Below are 20,104 nucleotides of genomic sequence, written 5' to 3' on the forward strand. Positions count from 1 at the left end.
TCCCAGCAATTACGTGGTATATGTGGGACAAAAGCAACAAATAAATAGGGACAAAAATAGATGGGCAAAGTGATCTCGTACACTTTCATTTGGCTAGCTAGGAGGACAAAAAAGAAAAGAAAAAGGCAGAAAAGACAATTCCAATAAAGTATGTTTGGAGTCTTTGGAATGGATCAAAGTCTTGCATGCCCCAAGTCATTGGAATATATATGAAGGGCTTATCATCGACATCGACCAAGACAATTGGCACAACCATCCAATGACCAAGACGTACAATTGGCAGAATCATCCAATGACCAAGACTTAACATTTAAAATACTTACGATATTTTTTTGTTAATTACTCATTTTTTAGTGATAACGTAATTTGCATTCTTTTGGTTTCCAAAATTTTTGTAACCTAATTTTTTTCCGATAAAATACCATACCCAATAATCATTAGGCGTTCATGGGAAATGCCAGCCATAACTGATGGAGCACAGCAACGTGAGAAGCTTTTACTCTTAGCCCATAGGGTGATTCAGTCCATAACTACTTGGCTTTCTTTACAGAATTTTCTACTTATGCATGTACTCCTTTCCATAAATCATTTAATTTGTATTGGGAACATAAATAGGGGTCCTTCCCTATATAAATACTTAAGTTTTCGATCATCCTACTTTGTTTGAAAACTTATCTTTTCATCCTCAAATTCAAATAAATTCTAAACTATATTTTCTCCCTCCTAATCTTTCCTAATTTATCTCATTCTCTCTCCCCTATCTTTTTCTCTCCTAATTAATCTTCCCTCTCCAATTTTCTCTCACCTAAAATCTAAAACCAATATTTAAAAATAAAACTAACATCTATCATAAATTTGAAAATGAATTTTCATAAACAAGAACGTATATCCATAGAGTAACTATAAATAATCATGGCATATTTTTGTAAAAATATCATGATAAATCTTTATGATATATTACTTGAAATCCTCCATGAATTTGTCATGAATACCTATCATAAAATCGTCCCTACGAAACTACATTAAACCAAAATTATGATAAAATTTGGAGAAACCAAAATATATGTATTGAATTTATGACAAAATTTGTGGAATCACATGAAATAGGAAAAATCATGAATACGTATCGTAAAATTGTGTCGACTAAACTATAGTATACCAAAATCATGGCAAAATTTGGAGAAACCGAAACACACATACCAAAATCATGACAAAATTTGTGGAATTACCATAAAACATAAAAAAAATCATGATCACATATTGTAAAATCGTCCTGACAAACTACAATAAACAGAAATCATGACAAAATTTGGAGAAATCAAAACATAAATACTGAAATCATGACAAAAAGTAGTGGCTTACCTGCCGGAATATGTACAACTGTAGATCATCATTATCTCCTAATTGATATTGATGAAGTCATGAAACAAACGCCAAAGCTTTGTATTTTGCAGATCTAAGAGTAACCTTCGCAAGCAGGCCACAAGCCTAGTATTTTGATTTTGATCCACAAACCACACCATATGACCAAAAAGCTTAAGCTCAAGGTACTAGTAATAGCTCACAAAATTTGTTATATGCCCAAAATTATCCATGTAGACATCTGATGTGAGACGGGGTGTTACACTAAGACTAGGTTTTTTTTGGTAAGTAAAACAATACAAGGACGCCAAGGTAGACTAGGTTGCTTTAGTTTGAATTTTTATTACAGCCTATCTAAAATCTTGTGTGGAGGAGAGGAAATTCAGAGAGAGAGAGAGAGAGAGTAGGCTTTTTGCGCAAGTTAATTTGCCATGTATCCACTACTCTTTCACGGCTATCCACGACCTTTACATAGGAGACGATAAGTGGTACAAAAACGGTTTTAAATGGGCCTTCTTTTTTTCTTTTTGTCAAAATAGTAGGAGATATTATTGATACGATAAAAGAGCAATTACAACAAACAAACAAAACGACAGCTATCTCTTCCCAGCGGAGACAATAACCAATCAAGAGGTTTAGATTCCCACGTTTTAACTCCAGAATCTCGCACACCAAAACCCGCAAGCTTATAAGCCACCCCATTTGCTGCTCGTCGAACAAACACAAATTCACAGCTCACAATCTGTTGCGCTATTCTCCCAAAAGATGGGCTATGAACAAGTATGGCTTTCCTACAATCAACTATTTATCCCCTTCTTCTTTCTCTTCCTTTTCAAGGCCTCCACTTGCTTGCATGCCCAACTCTGCACCCAAGAACAGAGCTCTGCGCTGCTGCAACTTAAAGGAACGTTTTCCTTCAATAAATCTGCTTCTTTATATTATTGTGATTATAATGGAATCACTTCTTTTCCAAAGATGGAGTCTTGGAAAAAGGGTTCTGATTGTTGTTCGTGGGCTGGGGTCGATTGTGATGGGACGGGTCGAGTAATTGGACTCGACCTCAGCTGCAGCTGGCTCCAAGGCACCATCCATCCTAATAGCAGTCTCTTCCTCTCCTTTCCCCACCTTCAAAAGCTCAACCTCGCTTACAATAACTTTTCCATGTCTCGCATCTCACCTGAATTCACTCGGTTCACCGAATTGACACACCTCAATCTCTCTGAGTGTGGTTTTTCGGGCAAAGTCCCACCTGGAGTCTCCTTCCTAAACAAACTAGTGTCGCTCGATCTCTCTTACAATTTTGATTTGAGATTGGAAGAAGGCGGGTTCGAGTTACTCATTCAAAACTTATCCAAGTTAAGAGATCTTGATCTTAGCGAGGTAAACATCTCTTCTTCGGTGTTTCCTAATTCCTTGCTCAACTTGACTTCTTTAAGAACCCTCAGTCTCGGAGGTTCTGGTTTACATGGAGAAGTCCCGCCTGGAGTCTCCTACCTAAACAAACTGGTGTCGCTTGATCTCTCTGAAAATTTTGATTTGAGATTGGAAGAAGGCGGGTTCGAGTTACTCATTCAAAATTTATCCAAGTTAAGAGATCTCTCTCTTATAGGCGTGAACATGTCTTCTTCGGTGGTTTCAAATTCCTTGCTCAATTTGACTTTTTTAAGATCCCTTGGTCTCGGAAAATCTGGTTTACATGGAGAATTCCCTAGCGGAGTATTCCACTTACCACATCTACAGATCTTGGTAATATTGTTTGAGGAGGGTCTCACGGGTCATATACCCGATTTCATCAATTCAACCTATCCGCTCCAGAACTTAATTCTCATTGTCTCAGGAATTTCTGGAATATTGCCGGACTCAATTGCTAATCTGAAGTCCTTGAAGCAATTGGTCATCTATCATTCCGAATTCCACGGATCCATTCCTACTTCTCTCTGGAACTTTCCACAAATCACTTCTGTGGACCTCTCATCCAACAATTTCAGTGGTATCCTCCCGTCTTCAATTTCAAACCTTACACAAATCACTTCTTTGGACCTCTCATACAACAATTTCCATGGTACCCTCCCATCTTCAATTTCAAACCTTACACAAATCACTTATTTGGACCTCTCATCCAACAATTTCAGTGGTTCCCTCCCATTTTCAATTTCAAACCTTGGAAATCTCAAGACCTTAAGACTTTCGGATAATAATTTCACAGGTCGCTTCTTTTCATGGGATGCAAACTTGCCAGAACTTCACTCCTTGGATGTTGCAAACAATAGTCTCACTAGTCCTCTTCCTTCACAAGTAGTTGTACCCCCAAATCTAAGCTATTTGATCATAGGCCGAAACTCGATCAACGGTACAATCCCATCTTGGGTTTTCGAATTACCCGCACTCAACTACTTAGATCTCAGTTATAACAAACTGATTGGTCATACACTTGAGTTTCAATCCCCTTCGTTGGAGATTATTGATTTGAGTTATAATGACCTAAATGGTACTGTTCCAAATTCAACCTTTGAACTCCGAAACCTTACCCACCTTATTCTTTCTTCAAATAGCTTTTCTGGAACCATTCCTAGATCAAATAGATTCAGTGAAAATCTCAATATACTTGCTTTAAAGATGAATAACTTCTCTGGCACCATTCATGATTCATTTACTAGGAGAAATAGCTTGACAACTATCAATCTTTATGGCAATGGATTTGAAGGGCCAATACCCAAGTCTCTGATTAATTGCAGAATCCTAAAAGTGCTAGATCTCGGAAGAAACAATTTCTATGAAGAATTTCCGCATTGGTTGGGAAATTTACCGAACTTGCATGTCCTAATTTTGCAATCCAACAAATTTCATGGATCGATCGTGACTTCCACGACCAAATTTCCCTTCCCCGCATTGCGAGTCCTTGATATGTCGAACAATCGTTTCACTGGTCCATTGCCCATAAAGTACTTCAAAAGTTTCAAAGCCATGATGAATGTGGATGAAGAGAATTATCATTTGAAGTACATGGAAAGTAATTATGGTGATCTTCAAACTTATTTTGATTCTTTGACTATGGTAATCAAAGGATCGACCATTGAAATGGAACAAATCCTTACAATTTTTACAGCCATTGATTTATCAAGGAACAAGTTCCAGGGTGAGATTCCTGAGATCATCGGTGGGCTAAATTCGATTCGAGGACTCAACTTATCACACAACAGCCTCACAGGTCATATACCAAAGTTGCTTGCGAATATGACCAAGCTTGAATGGTTAGACCTCTCATCAAATGAGCTCACCGGGGAAATCCCTCAACAACTCACGAATTTAATCTCTCTCGGAACTCTTAACCTTTCGCAGAATCGCCTAACGGGGCCTATACCTCGAGGCAAACAATTCGACACATTTTCGAATGATTCTTACTTCAACAACTCAGCCTTATGCGGACCTCCATTGTCGAATACATGTGGCGATCCCAAGGCAACACAGCCACCACCGTTGACATTTGAAGAAGAAGATTCAGAGCATGTGAGTGGATTTGGTTGGGAAGTCATATTGCCAGGGTATGGATTTGGACTGGTTGTTGGACTTGTCATGGGATATCTTATGTTCTCGTTTGGTAAACCTCAATGGCTTGTGAAGATGGTTGAAAGTGTTGGAAACAGAAATGGAAAGAGGCTGAAAAGCAATGCTCGGAGACGTGGAGGCAGAAGAAATTAATTAGCAAAATGCAAATGGTGTTTTTGTATGGTACGTGTCCAAATCTCTTTCATATCTTATGCCTACAAAAAAAAACACAATGCTTTTGGTTGTAATTTGGCCTGTCTTTAGGTTCCTAATACCTACGATTCGTAGGTTACGATACGAAAATTCCGTTGCAAATTAGTACGTATTATTTCTCTACTGTTTATTGCAAAGCACTAAATTATAAGTTGGAGCTGACATGAGCCCCATGAGCATATATAGTTGACTGGGACACTTATCCCTGAAGTAGTTTCACGGTTTTAAAAAACGGCTGTTACTTAATGTAACGGGATTTGGACAGGCAGGTACGGTTACGGTTACGAATAATGGTTTTGGATCAGAACTTATCAGTATTTATTTCCTCAAATTTTGACTTTTGATCCAATCATACTTACAAAACTACTTCTAAAATTCAAATATTGGTAAGATATAGCTAAAAACATCCAATTTTTCTCAAAAATAAGGTTAGAACATTTGTATCAATGGTTTTTTTATCATTTGCTAATGCTACAAAAATATTCACGCTTGCGGTCTCCGATTCCCGTTATACATTGACCGATACTCCAGATATCTGTTACCCGCGTTACGTTGACTGCGACCGCAATTTAAAACCATGAGTTTCATACATTCCACTAGTTCTTATATCTGCTTGGTTTTGTTTCAACTTTTTTTTTTAAAAATAAAGAGATCGAATTTTGCAGATATTATGGAGGCGGCATGAAGCTCTCGTCAGTCTCAGATATGAGGAGAAACTTTGGTTGTAGGAGGTGGATCTAATATATGGGAGATGGGTATAACTTCACTCTTAGTGTGTGATTCAGTCCATAACTACGTTGCTTTCTTTACAATAAATTTTCCTACTTATGTAATCAATGAATCTTTTTGTATCCCCTTCCGGCCTTCCAATCTACGACTGAACTGCTCTCTAGTTTCAAAATAAATGGATTCAAACAATATATATGCAACATAGTACACAAAGGCTAGATATCGTTCTAGCAGACGTAATTACCTGGTACATGTTGGGTGAAAAACAACAAATAAATGGGGACAAAAATAGACGGGCAAAGTGATTTTTTACACTTACATTGTGCTAGAAGGACAAAAAAGAGAAGGCCAGAAAAAACTAGCGAGAAAGTATTATTCGGAGATACTATTTAGGATCAGAGTATCGCATGCCCAAGTCATTTGAATATGAAGGGCTTGTCATTGACGTCCAAGAAAAAGTGGCAGAACCATCCAATGACGACCAAGACTTAGCATTTAAGTCCATGGAACCCATGACTTCAATAGGTCTTCAATTCAGCGAGTACTGCAGTTTTTGCTCTTCGGAATATTTTTCCTTTAATTGTTTTTAGAAGCCTGAAGGAATATTTTTCCTTTAATTGGTCTCCAGTTCATGTTATATTGTGATTATACTCAGTCGGATTTGTGTGTTGGATTCTAGTAGAGTCGGGCCGTGACGGTGGTGCGTCTTTGCGGGATAACTACGACATGGTAGTGTGCCGTTGGGATTCTTACGTTTTGATGATAGTGAAGAAGAATAGTGGATCAGTTCAAGAATGCTTGTTCATCTAAAGATGGAAAGCTCATATTTCTTTTTTCATTAACTCGTGGTGTGGATGATGGAATATGATGGGTTTGTGATTTTTGAGCCTTAGTTTTCATGAAAAAATTGCAGAAATATTTCATGATAATATATGAAATTGTAAGCTATTTATCATGTTTCTAACCTATTTGTTATGTTCGGGATATTCTACAGTTTTAAAATTTATCGTGCTTACGAATGTTCGTGGGTAGCAAATTTACCTTATTAATTTGCCAAATGTTCACTATATGAAATTTATCATGTTAATCAAAAATGTCATTAGTATTTCCACAAATTTATCATGTGAGGATCCTGAATTTATCATATTTGTCAAAATTGTCATACCGTTGATTAAGAAATATGTAACGCCCCGAATTTTGGGTACGTTAAAAAGACAATTTCATTGAAAACCTCAAAATAGAGTCTGGCTCTTATTACAACAAAACTCCCACAAGAGTTCAATATTTACACAAATGAAGAGGGTTCTAGGGTTCCTAACTACAGCTCCTCCTGCTCATCCATCCTAGCCAGCTCCTCAGCTCCAAAAGCCTTCAAGGTGTACATCATACCCTGTTCATCTATGAAGTCTGACACATTATACCGGCGTCGCCACCCATATAATATGTTATGGTCACCAAAAGGCAACACCGTGAGCTACAACGCTCAATAGGGAAATCCTTACCCACCAACCTTAACTTACAAGTAAGGTTATAATAAAACATCGATTTCCACATGATACGTATATACACAGTTAACAATGACACATCCACATTCGTTAATCATCTATCGTAGGTGTCCATGATTCTCTTTGTTTCTCCTACGGGACTCATTGTAGATCGTGTCAACATTTTCACATTTCAAATCATCCTTTCAAAAATCATTTGCATTGGCTCCGTACCGCGGATAACCAAGCTTTCAAAATCATTTGCATTGGCTCCGTACCGCGGATAACCAAGCCACACCCTTTCAAAATCATTTGCATTGGCTCCGTACCGCGGATAACCAAGCTACACACCCAACCTCGGTTCCGCCGCGCCGGGTTCCCGAGTATCCTCACAATGGTTCCGCCGCGCCGAGTTTCCATTGGCACACAATTCCATTGGCTCCGTACCACGGATAACCAAGCACACACCCAACCTCGGTTCCGCTGCGCCGGTCTCCCGAGTATCCTCACAATGGTTCCGCCGCGCCAGGTTCCCATTGGCACACAATAGCATTGGCTCCGTACCGCGGATAACCAAGCCATACCTCACCATGGTTCCGCTACTCCGGATTCCCATGGGAACGCTCACATCCTCACAATGGTTCCGTTTTTTCCGGATCCCATTGGAACACACACAAAACACACACCACACAATGGGCTACCACGTCCGGCCACATTGCGGTTTCCAAAACATTTCAAAAATCGTTCGTTTAACTCACCCAACCTCGGTTCCGCCGCGCCGGTCTCCCGAGTATCCTCACAATGGTTCCGCCGCGCCGGGTTCCCATTGGCACACAATTGCATTGGCTCCGTACCGCGGATAACCAAGCACACACCCAACCTTGGTTCCGCCGCGCCGGGTTCCCATTGGAACACACACACACCTCACACAATGGGCAAATCCGGCCACATTGCGGATTCCAAAACTTTTCACTCTTTTCAAATATTTTCTTTACACACGCACACAACTCACATAATGCCACCCCAAGCCGGTCATTATGTAGTTTCAAAATATTTTCTTCCTCGGAAAACATTTCCTTTCATTAATCACACCCTAGGTGCCATGTTTCTACTTTCTTGATTCTCGTGTCTCGTTACATGCAAGACTCCGTGGTAGGACAAGAATAAACACGAATCATTCTAACTAGATCATCCAATTCTATACTACTTATCATGCTAAATCATCACTTATAGTATAACGCCACATATACGGACGCCCTTGGAGTGTATCACTTATGCTTATTCAAAGCACAACGCCACATGTACGGACGTCTTTGGAGTGAAATCACTTATGCTTTATCACACCACAAGTAACACAATCAATTCACATATGCAACTCAAACTCTTGAAAGATCAAAATACGAATACTTAGATTCACATGGTAAATAACCTACGTATTCATCGAGTACCTACATTATACTTAGGAATAGAGATAAGAAACTTCTACTTTATACTTGGGATAGTAGATTAGGATAACTACCTTACTTCTTGGCGGTAGTAACGGCTACGGAAGGTTAGTCGGCTATCGGACGGAGTAACTTTCTACGGTGGTTTCCGGTAGCTTCGAAAGAGAAAGGTTTCTCTCGAAACTTCTACTTGACTAACACTACTCTACTTTATGGATCGAAGGGTGGTCGAGTGGCGGTTTAGTGGCGGCTTAGGTTGAGTTTCTTGAAAAACTCAAGAAAAACTCAAGAACAAAGGAAGAACTAACAAGAATAAAGAAAGAACACAATTTTTCTAGAGAGAGAAGTTGCTAGGTGAAGGTGTGAGTTTAAAAGCTTGGAATGGGGTCCTATTTATAGGAAAAATCTTGGCTCTCTCTCCTCTCTTCATGGCCGCCCCCCCCCCCCCCCCCCCCCCCCCCCCCTCTCTCTCATTCTTCAATTTTTGACACTTGTCAAGCACTCATGGAAGATCAAAGTCTAAAACCCTAGGCTTGCATGGCTAGATTGTCCTTGGATGGGATTATGGAAGATTTATTGGAAGATTTGGAGACAATGGTACAAGATTTAGTCTTGAACAAATCCTAGAAGTACAAATGGCAGTTAAGTTTGGCTAGGAGAAAAATTCACCAAGAATGAAGAAAGATCAAGGAAGGATCATGGAAGGTCAAGAAAGTACAATCCCATCTTCCTCTCTCTTTCCTCCCCTCTCTCTCTCTCTCTCTCTCTCTCTCTCTCGGGTCTCTCTCTCTCTCTCTCTCTCTCTCGGCATTCTCTCTCTCTCTCTCTCTCTCTCTCTCTCAAGTACACACACACACACACACACACACACACATATATATATATATATATATATGCAAGAAAGAATAAGAAAGTACTAAGGTACAAGTTTAAAGAAATCCAATTTAGGCACATGTTGATTTAAATAATTAAACTAGTGTACAAAGTACTCTAGGAAGATCAACTCCCCAATAATTTAATCCAATTGGGTACAAAACCCCCAATACAAAATAATAAAAGAGTACTTAGGAAAACTTAGGTCTTAAAAGGCTACTAAAGCTAATAAGTACTTTCAAAATAAAATATTGGTACTTCATCACATGGGAAATTAGAAAAAATGACTAGTTTAATAAGCCCATGTACTTGGTTGAAAGACCAAACTATTACCCAATGGATAATAAATACCCTAACTTTTATTATCCAATGGACAATAATAACTAGGAAACTTTTTATAATAAAATAATCAAAAAGTACTTTAAAGTAATTATAAAAGTCTATTCAAGTACTTTGTTCAAATCATTCATTAAACCTTTTTAATATAAAGAATTAGGTTTCTATTATCGAATGGATAATAGTTCCCCTAACTTTTATTGTCCAAAGGACAAAGAATAAAACCAAATTAATAAAAGGAAATAAATAAGTAATTTCTAGGGTTGAAAAGGTTGACTAGTCAAATCAACTTTATTGGAAGGTTCCCTAGTCACATCGGTACTTTATTTGGTCAAAAGACTTATTACCCAAGGGTTACTAACTTCCCTAACGGTTATTAGTCAATGGATAATAGTTTCCCTTGCGGTTAATAACCAATGGACAAAAGAGTACAAGTACCTTTTATTTTTAAAAATAAGATTTTAAAAGACTACATGTACTTTTTAAAAAAAAGTTTATTGTCCAATGGACAAAAATTACCCTAACCATTATGGACCAATGGGTAAAGGCAAAAGGTTCAAAATGTCCAAAAGGTTCATCGAGTAACTAGGTGAGTTGGTTGCTCGGTTCCTCCAACTAGTCGGTTGGAAACTAACTAAATTGGTCACATAGGGTTTCTAGTCGAGAGTTAACCAAATAACTAAAATCCAACTACGAAGAAAATTAACAAGAAATCATATAGCCATTCAAGAGAAAAAATAAGTAATTCAAACAAAATTCAAATATTTAACGAAATTTTTACTGACCAAAATTCAGGGGCGTTACAAAATACATTAAATTTATCATATTCAATAAATTTATTACTTTCGGGAATTGGTTGGTAAGGTAATTATAAATGTGGCATAGTAAATGGAAGGTAATGAATGGGAGGTTGGTTTAGGAATTATTTGAAAATAAGGATGAGAACTTAATCATTCAAACCAACTAGAAGGATGGCGTAATTATGTTTATGGTTCAGGACCAATATTTAAGTTTTTCGTCTTGATAAAAGAAAATATAACGGGCATGGCATGCTTACCCAATTGCCGATACAACGAACAAGACTGAAGTCAAGTCCTGTAAAAGAGGACGATTCCATGCAACCACTAGGAATTGGGTGGTTGGCTATCCAAATGCAGGGATGTTGACTCCAAAAGTTCACATCGGGGGGTATCGGATCACCTATGCTAGTGGAGCAGTGTCCGGCTATCGTCAACTGTATCCATTCCAAATTTAATACCAATTCATGATCCACGACTGCTAATATATCAGCACCGTGCTATGCACACCCCCGTTCAGGGATCGAACATAGGAATATGCAAACATAGATGGTTGAATGAATTGTATTTCCTCAAACTTAAAAGGAGTGAACTGTGAAGGATTGGAACAAAGTTATCTGAATTTTTTTAACAAAATACATAATGTCGAACAATAATTGTAGATACCTGGAAGTGCTAGATCTCGGAAGAAACAAGTTCTTTGATGAATTTCCGCATTGGTTGGGAAATTTACCAAACTTGCATGTCCTAATCTTGCAATCCAACAAATTTCATGGATCGATCGTGACTTCCACGACCAAATTTCCCTTCCCCATGTTGCGAGTTCTCGATATGGCGAACAATAATTTCACTGGTCCATTGCCCATAAAGTACTTCAAAAGTTTCAAAGCAATGATGAACGCGGATGAGCATTTTGATTTGGAGTACATGGGAACTCGTCGTTATTATGATTCTCTGACATTAGTAATCAAAGGATCGACCATTGAAATGAAAAAAATCCTTAAAGTTTTCACAGCCATTGATTTATCAAGGAACAAGTTTCAGGGTGAGATTTCTAGGATCATCGGTGGGCTAAATTCGATTCGAGGACTGAACTTATCACACAACAGCCTCACAGGTCATATACCAGAGTCGCTTGGTAATTTGACAAAGCTGGAATGGTTAGACCTCTCATCAAACAAGCTCACTGGGGAGATCCCTCGACAACTCACGAATTTAACCTTTATTAGAATGCTCAACCTTTCGCTGAATTGCCAAACGGGGCCTATACCTCGAGGCAAACAATTCAATACATTTTTGAATGATTCTTACATCTACAACTTGGCGTTATGCGGACCTCCATTGTGTAATACATGTGGCAATCCTAAGGCAACACAGCCACCACTGTCGACATTCGAAGAAGAAGATTCAGAGCCTGTGAGTGGATTTGGTTGGGAAGTCATATTGCCAGGGTATGGATTTGGACTGGTAGTTGGACTTGTCATGGGATATCTTATGTTCTCCTTCGGTAAACCTCAATGGCTTGTGAAGGTGGTTGAAGGTGTAGGAAACAGAAACGAAAAGAGGCTGAAAAGCAATGCTCGGAGACGTGGAGGCAGGAGAAATTAGCAAGATGCGAACGGTATTGTATGGTAACTGGTAAGTTATTTTATTTTTATTAACGTTTATTGCATAGCATTGATGTCCTCAATTAGTTTCATGCATTCCACTAGTTCTGTATATCTGCTTGCTTTTGTTTTAAATTTTTCTGTTTAAAGAATTCGAGTTTTGCAGATACGGTGGAAGAGGCATGAATCTCTTGCAAGTCTCAGATAACCATTTCTCTGAGGAAAAACTTTGATTGTAGGAGGTTGATCTGATGGGAGGTGGGAATAAAAAGAGCACAGCAAAGTGAGAAGCTTTGTTCTTCGGATGATTCAGTCCATAACTACTTTGCTTTCTTTACAAAATTTCATTGTTATGTATTACATAAACGTTTTTGTATCCCCTTCCAGTCTTGGAAGGAAGAAGAGAAAATACACATCTAAATAAATGGATTCAAATAATGAATGCCATTTATATCCAAATGGATCGAACATAGGCAAATGCTAACATAGATGCTATAGAAAGTCTGTTAGGAAATATTTTGGACCAAAAGTCTTTCATGCCCAAGTCAATTGGAAGAACCATCCAATGATCAAGCCATTTTAGCCTTGTTTGGCTTCAGGCTTAGAAACTGTAGTAGTTTTTCTTATTTCTGTAAATTTGATATAAAAACGCTGTATGGTATTGATTTGTAGGAATATCAGTCAAGATAAAAAATTATAACGGGCATGGTGTGAAACCGAATTGCTTGTACGACAAACAAGACTAAACTCAACTCTTCTAAAAGATGATGCTTCAAACCTTATGTCTCCCAAAATAACTTACTACCAAGGAGCCAAAGCATTTTCTAGAAACTTCCTGACTGAATCCGGAATATGAAGTCCTTGAAGGTGTTGTCTTCCTCTCAATACGAATTCCAGTGATCCATTCCTATGTCTAACAGGAACCTTACGCGATCACTTGGCTACAATTCGCAGACAATAAATTGCATGGTATATATGCTCCCATCATCATTGCCAAAACTGAGAAATCTGATTAGTTTTATTCTGAGCTTTTTATCACTAGGTACAGAAAATTGCACCTTAATTCCCATTAAGGTACAACAGTCTTTCTAATTACCACCAAATCTAGGCATGTGCTGAGAACGTCAGAGAACAAATTACCACTATTGGGGGCAGTTTTCAAGATTTTCTGGGTTCAAGCTGAGTCAGGACCCAAGTTATTTTAGGTTCAGCAAGAAACAATCTTCAAGATTCACGGGTTTCAAGGAGACAGGACTCAAGATTCTATGGAATAAAGAAAAGACAAATCTCAAAATCTCTTGATCATCAGAAAAGAAAAAAAAAACCACTCTTGTGTATCGCCCAAAAGCTCAGCTCAATCCAAGGGCAAGCACAGTTACGATCAAGCCGATTAAACTACATGCAGTTGGTAATGAATGGATACAGAGGAGTGATATTGCAAAATTAAAGCCCATGAAATCGATGTATTTTCTTCAAGATCAGCTTCGAAATCTGGGTTACAAGGATATTGAAGTTCGCCCAACGGGGGGTACTCATTAGTACTAACTTGTCCCTCAACGGCAAATATGAACGAAGCCCTTTATTCTACTGAAATGGCATGGCTAAAGGACTGGTTCTTGGATCTAAAGCAGTGGGATGAAGACGCGTCTCTACCTTGCAATCGTCTCATATGGCTGAACTGCTACGGTATTCTACTACATCTTTGGAATTCATCCACATTCAAAGCTATTGGTCAAATTTGGGGGAATGTCATTCAAATCAGTGATGATACACTTAAAGGCCTCTCTTATTCAGTTGGTAAGGTTCTAATTTCTTCGAGCAAGATGGAAACGATTAACTAAGTTATCACAGCTGAACATAAAGGGTAACCAATCCAAGTTTGGGTCATTGAGGAACAACTCATTGTTAACACAATTCTGCGTACAGATTGCACTTGTCAAGGATGTAGGGTTGCAGAGGAGATAGAAACAGGTGAAAAGGAAGAGGGTGCTGACTCAGCATTTGAACCTCATAACTTGAACAAGGTGGATTTGATTGATACGAACAGCGTGGCCCATTGCGCTGATGTGGAAAAATCTCAAAAAGAATTTGTTCAAGTTGAGAAGGATACCGATAGGAACAAAGTCGAGGAGCATGCAGATTCATCAAATGAGCTCTCTATGGTCAGGGAAACTGAGCCACCACTTGTCTTAAATGATACTGTATTGGGAAACAACAAGATCATCAAAGATATGGCACGTGAAGAACATTTGTGGGACTCAATATTACCATTGGGAAATGACACAGTGCAAGAGGGTAGTTCTACTGATACACCTGCTATGGACTCCCAAGGAACAGGTGCAATTACTCCTCTGATCCTAGGCCAAGAACTAGGGGCTGGGTTATTCAAAGCTTGTATTGGTCGCAAAAAGAGTATATCCTTGGCATGCTCTCCGTCCAAATCTTTATTGGATAGAGAAAATAGCTGGAGTATAGTACCATACAATAAACAGTCTGGGAAATTGTTCGGTGCAGCTCTCCATTATTCCTACATGTCCCTCTCTTATTCCTCAGAAACAGGTCAATCAAGTTGGTAATAGTAATGTTGAATCAGGAAAGACCAAGAAGAAGAAAAACTTAGTGGAAATTCTAGGCCACCACTTTGCATCTCTCCCTGCTAAAAATCGTGGTGGAAGGAAGAAGAAAACAAAAGCGTGGTTTTCAGGGCAGCTGCTGTTGCAATAGCTCTATCAGTATCGACTGAAGGCATCTCCAACAGGAACAGAATTCTCCTGAATGAATCCCAAGCAGTGTGGCAAGTGAATAAACTGCTTAAAATTGGTTATAAGGGATATGAGGATGAAGTGGTAAGCCTGATAATGGAAATGGAACAAGAGGATGATGAAAGGGCTGCTTTATTGGCAGCCAAAGCTAATGTTTAGTTCAAAATCTCTACTGAATATATTCTATTTAGATTGGACAGCATCATTGCTTCATTGGAGTGGGTTTTCTAGGGGTGTGTGTGTGCTGTGTCTGGGTGGGTGTGTTTGGGGTTTTTTTGGGTCTCGTGGTTCCACTTGGTTGGGATTTTTGGATGTTGGCTATTGGGCTTTTGGTTAGGCTTTTGGGGGTCTTTATGGGTTTGTTGGGTGTCTGGTTTTGCGGGCTTGGGTGATCATTTTTGGGGGATTTTTCTGAGTCTGTTGAGTCATGCTATCTGGGTTTTTGAGTGGTTGGGTTAATTTGGGGTCTTCTACTGGCACCACAACATTTGGGGATGGAGAATGGTGCATTTTCTATACACTGCCTTGGTACTCAGCTCAGGTAACAACTCTGAAATATTATGGGCTGGTTTTCTGCTCTTGAAGCTCTTCATTGGGAACAAATATATGGTTCCCCTTCTACACTGGGTACTTCTTCAACAATTGGAAGGCTAAGGATTATAAATTATGTGGACCAATCTTGCTGGATCTTGTCAGGCTTTTGGATTGTACTCTGGTGGTTTTTGTAATTATACAGTATCTTGCAATGGGTTGGCTCCTAGCCAACTCCTTTTCTCTTTTGGGTCTTGGATGGCATATAATTGTCCTGAAACTTATGTTCCAACCTAGTTGGGATGTTTGCTTTGGGTTGTGATGCCGATTATCCTTGTTCTCGTTAGTCTTTGTAATCCTTTTTTTAAAGATTAATGAAATTTCTTTGCTGTTCAAAAAAAAAAAAAAAAAACAAATTACCACCAAGTGTAGGTGTGTGCTGAGAATGTTCTCAGTATTGAGAACGTCTGAATTACCTCTAAGTCTAGGCTTGTGCTAAGAATATTCTCAGTGCTGAGAACGTATGAGAATGTCCTCAGAATTGAGAACGTCTGAGAATTAATTACCACTAAGTCTAGGCGTGTGCTAAAAACGTTCTCAAAGCTAAGAATATGCGTGTGCTGAGAACGTTCTCAGCTTTTAAATATCCAGAGTTTTCAGTATTACCATCAAGTCTAGGCGTGTGGTGAGAATGTTCTTAGAGCTGAGAACGTTCTCAACGTCGATTATTGTCACGCCCACGATTTTTAACTAAAATAATAATATATTTTCTACAAACCAAAGTCTTTCTCTCAATTATATTTACCCTTGAATGTCGTGTAAAACCAAACAGCAAATCAAGTCGCTTCTTCTTCTCTCTAAATTTTTTTTTTTTTTTTTTTTTTTACATAAAGTCTCCCAAACGTTTACACTTAAATGGGTTTCATAATCATCAAGGAGAGGAGTTTGTACATAGCTTTACATATGATCTAATCAAAAGATACAACCTTCAATTGCAAGTAAAGTACATGACATGAACCAAACTTGATGATAAACCACTCCTTAAAGGTTCCAATGAAGCGCTCAAGAGACGTCTCAATGTGCACTCCATGCAATCCAAGCTACGTGTCATGACAAGTACCTGAAAGGATAGGGTGAGCTACACTAGCTCGTAGAGATATCCATACCTAAATTATATGCACAAGTGAAGACAGACATCAAGGGAAAACATATTTTTTTTTTTTAAAAGCATATTTGTTTTATCAAAGGTGAAACTCAAAATACTACTCACGCTAGGAAGTATTTAACTCCATTTCTCAAACATTGACACTCTCACCTACACACACAAATATTCTTAAAATCTCAGCTTACCATTACGGCATTACCCAAATCAATCCTTGCTTTTTCATTTCCACATTTCAGAGACCTAAAGGTTAATCTGAGTTCTTTAATGGAAGCATCATTTTTCTTGTCTCAAGTAACGAGCCCACCACTCACCAAAAATACACACACTATGCATAGTTAGAGTACGAAATAACAATGACACATCGAATAGTACCGCACCTCGACAATAAGGAAACTCACCCGTAAATCCCAAATCCTTTTCATACACCACAACTCCATGTTTTAAGGTAAACAAAATATAACAACTCTAGTAGAGAATGAACATAACTCCTTTGAATTTCCTCGTAGTTACCAATAACGTCATCGGTGTTCCACATTAATTGCTCCTCATTCAAAATCATCTTTCACTCTCCAACTCTCATTTATGTTTTCATGAGTGAATGCTCCTGCCAGGCGTTATGGGACCCGCTTCCCCTGCCCTAGCACCACACCCGTTGGTGGGCCTAGTTGGTATCATGAGCGAGTGCTCCTGCCGGGCGTTATGGGACCCGCTTCCCCTGCCCTAGCACCACACCCGTTGGTGGGCCTAGTTGGTATCATGAGCGAGTGCTCCTGCCGGGCGTTATGGGACCCGCTTCCCCTGCCCTAGCACCACACCCGTTGGTGGGCCTAGTTGGTATCATGAGCGAGTGCTCCTGCCGGGCGTTATGGGACCCGCTTCCCCTGCCAAGCACCCACCTTGAAGGTTAGGCCTTGAAAGTTCAATACGAGCGTTAGCTCCTGCCGGGCGTTATGGGACCCGCTTCCCCTGCCAAGCACCCACCTTGAAGGTTAGGCCTTGAGAGTTCGCGCATCGTTCACATTCTCAATTGTATCGTTGTGCAAATGTCGTGCAAGAAACTCATACTTATCATGTCATAGTTCCACTTATTTGAACAAATTCATTAGACTTTTCCCACAATTCTCATCATTAATCTCGTCACCAACCCATTTACTCTACTACCAAGTATTTACTAAGTGGTCACAAGTTCAACTTCATGCAAGTTGCTAGGCACAACGACTTCACTTTCCGATTCATAGTTCAAGAGGAAATTAATAGTTGTAACTCACATTTTCAATTCATAAATATAATCAATCATCGTCATTCAAGTATTCCCAATCCAACATTAATATACAATCAACCATCTCAACCTCATACTTTCACTAGGTGTCGACAAACATTTTTCAAGTATAATAGCCTACTACCCTAAAGCTCGGTAGACCATTCAAATAGTTAAACGCACATTTGTGTCTCACTCAAATGATTCTAAGGGCAAAGGATGCCCAATGCATACAACGTATCTACCTCGAGCACTTAGGAGTGTACCAAATCACCCGTAATATTCAAATACAACATAACCTCCAAAATCGGTATGGATTCCCACAACCAACCTACCGTACTTTAACTATAACTTCTTATAGGCTTAGAATTTAATTATAAGGCTACCACCATTAGAAAGTATAGTTTTCCATACATCAACTTCGATATATAATATGCCCCAAACGGAGTACAGGTGTTTAAGTTATGATCGTCCGAAGTTTTAAAAAAACGGATTTTTCATTCCCTACCGGTAGGACACAACCTCCTACCGGTAGGAGACCAGAATTTCACAAAAGACACTACTGGACAGCACCTCTACCGGTAGAGCCAAAACTCCTACCGGTAGGACTTGGGTTTTCAGCATACGATTTCTAGTTTCGACAGATTTCTCTCAACAACAAATACGGACGTTTAAACATTCTTAAACACATCAAACCAACTCATAAACGCATAAAGGAGGAGAGAAATCCCTACATGTCAAATTGGCGAAGTTAATCATTCACATTAGACTATATCCAATTAAACAACATGAATTCCAAGACGGAAACAAGTAAAATTGATTGAATAATCATAACCCTTTTATCTTAAACCCAAAAATATTGAAACCAACGCCAGAAGTTGCACAACCACAAGCCCTACGCTCAGTAAAAATCCCAGGTTCAAAAACGAGAGGAGATTAACCCAAAAATCAAAGGAAAAACAGTTTCGCAACCATTTTCGCCCTAGTCGACTAACCCTACTTTAGAAATTCACCAAAAATTGTATACTTAACCGAATCACTTGATTCCAACGCCAATCCCTTCCTAACTTAAATATGCAGCTCCTGTAAAAGACCCAAAGCCACCAAATTGTTCATCATACCCAGAAAATTAAAAGAAGACAGCCACGCACAGATTCGCGTATCCAGGGGAAACAGCCGGTATTCAAAAATTCATAACTAATTGTGTGATTATCGGTTTTTCATGATCTTGGTACCGAAATGTTCGTATTGAAACGTACTTTAACTGTTATGAAAGCACCAAAAATTAATTCCTAGCAGAAAGGCTCCAAAAAGACAGATTAGCAGAACCCACGAAATTTTCAGCATACAAGATTTATTCAAGACTCAAAATAGATGATCAAACTTGATTCTTGTACATCAAACTAACACTTAGACATGTAAAGAAGGTAGGAGATCCCTACCTCGAGGGTTAGAAGCAAGCCCGAATATGGAGGAAACTTCGAAGTGCTCCGATCGTGAATTTTCTTCGATGGATAGGAAGCTCTCGTCGCGTAGAACAACTTTAGTACTTGGGATTTTTCAAAAGTCTCACTCGTGGTCGATGAAATCGAAGAGAGAAGGTGAGAGAGGTGAGAGCCGAGAGAGAGAGAGAGACGCCAGAGAAGAGAAAAAAAAGGAAAAGGGAAAGTGAAAAAAAATGGTTTCCTGCCCCATTTTTTTTTTGACTTATATAGCACAAATAACACTTACACCCTTTCACTCCTATTGAATTACGTCAACTCCCACAACTTACAAGTCATCTCACATTGACCCAACTCATATCTACATTGTTATCCCAACTTTGATAATCCAAATACATATTAAACATTTAAAATTTGAAAAACTAATTATGGGTCTCTACATCCTACCCTCCTTAAAGAATTTTCGTCCTCGAAATTCATAACCAAGTCAACAAGTCGTGAAACAACCGAATTACACAACACAACCGTCACAACAAATAGCACAACATCAGGGA

General features: G+C 38.9%; 2 protein-coding genes and 1 long non-coding RNA gene across 3 annotated transcripts; 2 read left to right on the forward strand and 1 right to left on the reverse strand.

Annotated features, from left to right (window-relative positions):
- Positions 1-1,959: 1,959 nt before the first annotated feature.
- Positions 1,960-6,026, forward strand: LOC131300398 (receptor-like protein 6). The gene is made up of 2 exons (XM_058326207.1): positions 1,960-5,091; positions 5,787-6,026. Exon 1 carries the CDS (start codon positions 2,128-2,130, stop codon positions 5,059-5,061), a length of 2,934 nt encoding a protein of 977 aa, XP_058182190.1. The 5' UTR covers positions 1,960-2,127; the 3' UTR covers positions 5,062-5,091; positions 5,787-6,026.
- A 5,401-nt stretch (positions 6,027-11,427) lies between these two features.
- Positions 11,428-13,505, forward strand: LOC131327203 (receptor-like protein 9DC3). Its single transcript, XM_058360251.1, has 2 exons — positions 11,428-12,416; positions 12,559-13,505. The coding sequence occupies exon 1, from the start codon at positions 11,428-11,430 to the stop codon at positions 12,391-12,393; it is 966 nt and encodes a 321-aa protein (XP_058216234.1). The 3' UTR covers positions 12,394-12,416; positions 12,559-13,505.
- Positions 13,506-16,535: 3,030 nt separating this feature from the next.
- LOC131300434 (uncharacterized) lies at positions 16,536-19,795 on the reverse strand. Its single transcript, XR_009190961.1, has 2 exons — positions 19,551-19,795; positions 16,536-16,805 (listed from the first exon to the last, which is right to left on the reverse strand). It is a non-coding gene; the product is annotated as an uncharacterized LOC131300434 (long non-coding RNA).
- Between the last annotated feature and the right edge of the window lie 309 nt (positions 19,796-20,104).

Source organism: Rhododendron vialii, chromosome 1a, assembly GCF_030253575.1.
Source record: "Rhododendron vialii isolate Sample 1 chromosome 1a, ASM3025357v1".
In the NCBI taxonomy this organism is placed as follows: Eukaryota; Viridiplantae; Streptophyta; class Magnoliopsida; order Ericales; family Ericaceae; genus Rhododendron; species Rhododendron vialii.

Excerpts from the sequence above, each read along its gene's own strand:
- LOC131300398 (XM_058326207.1), top strand. The coding sequence starts at position 2,128 with ATGGGCTATGAACAAGTATGGCTTTCCTACAATCAACTATTTATCCCC.
- LOC131327203 (XM_058360251.1), top strand. The coding sequence starts at position 11,428 with ATGTCGAACAATAATTGTAGATACCTGGAAGTGCTAGATCTCGGAAGA.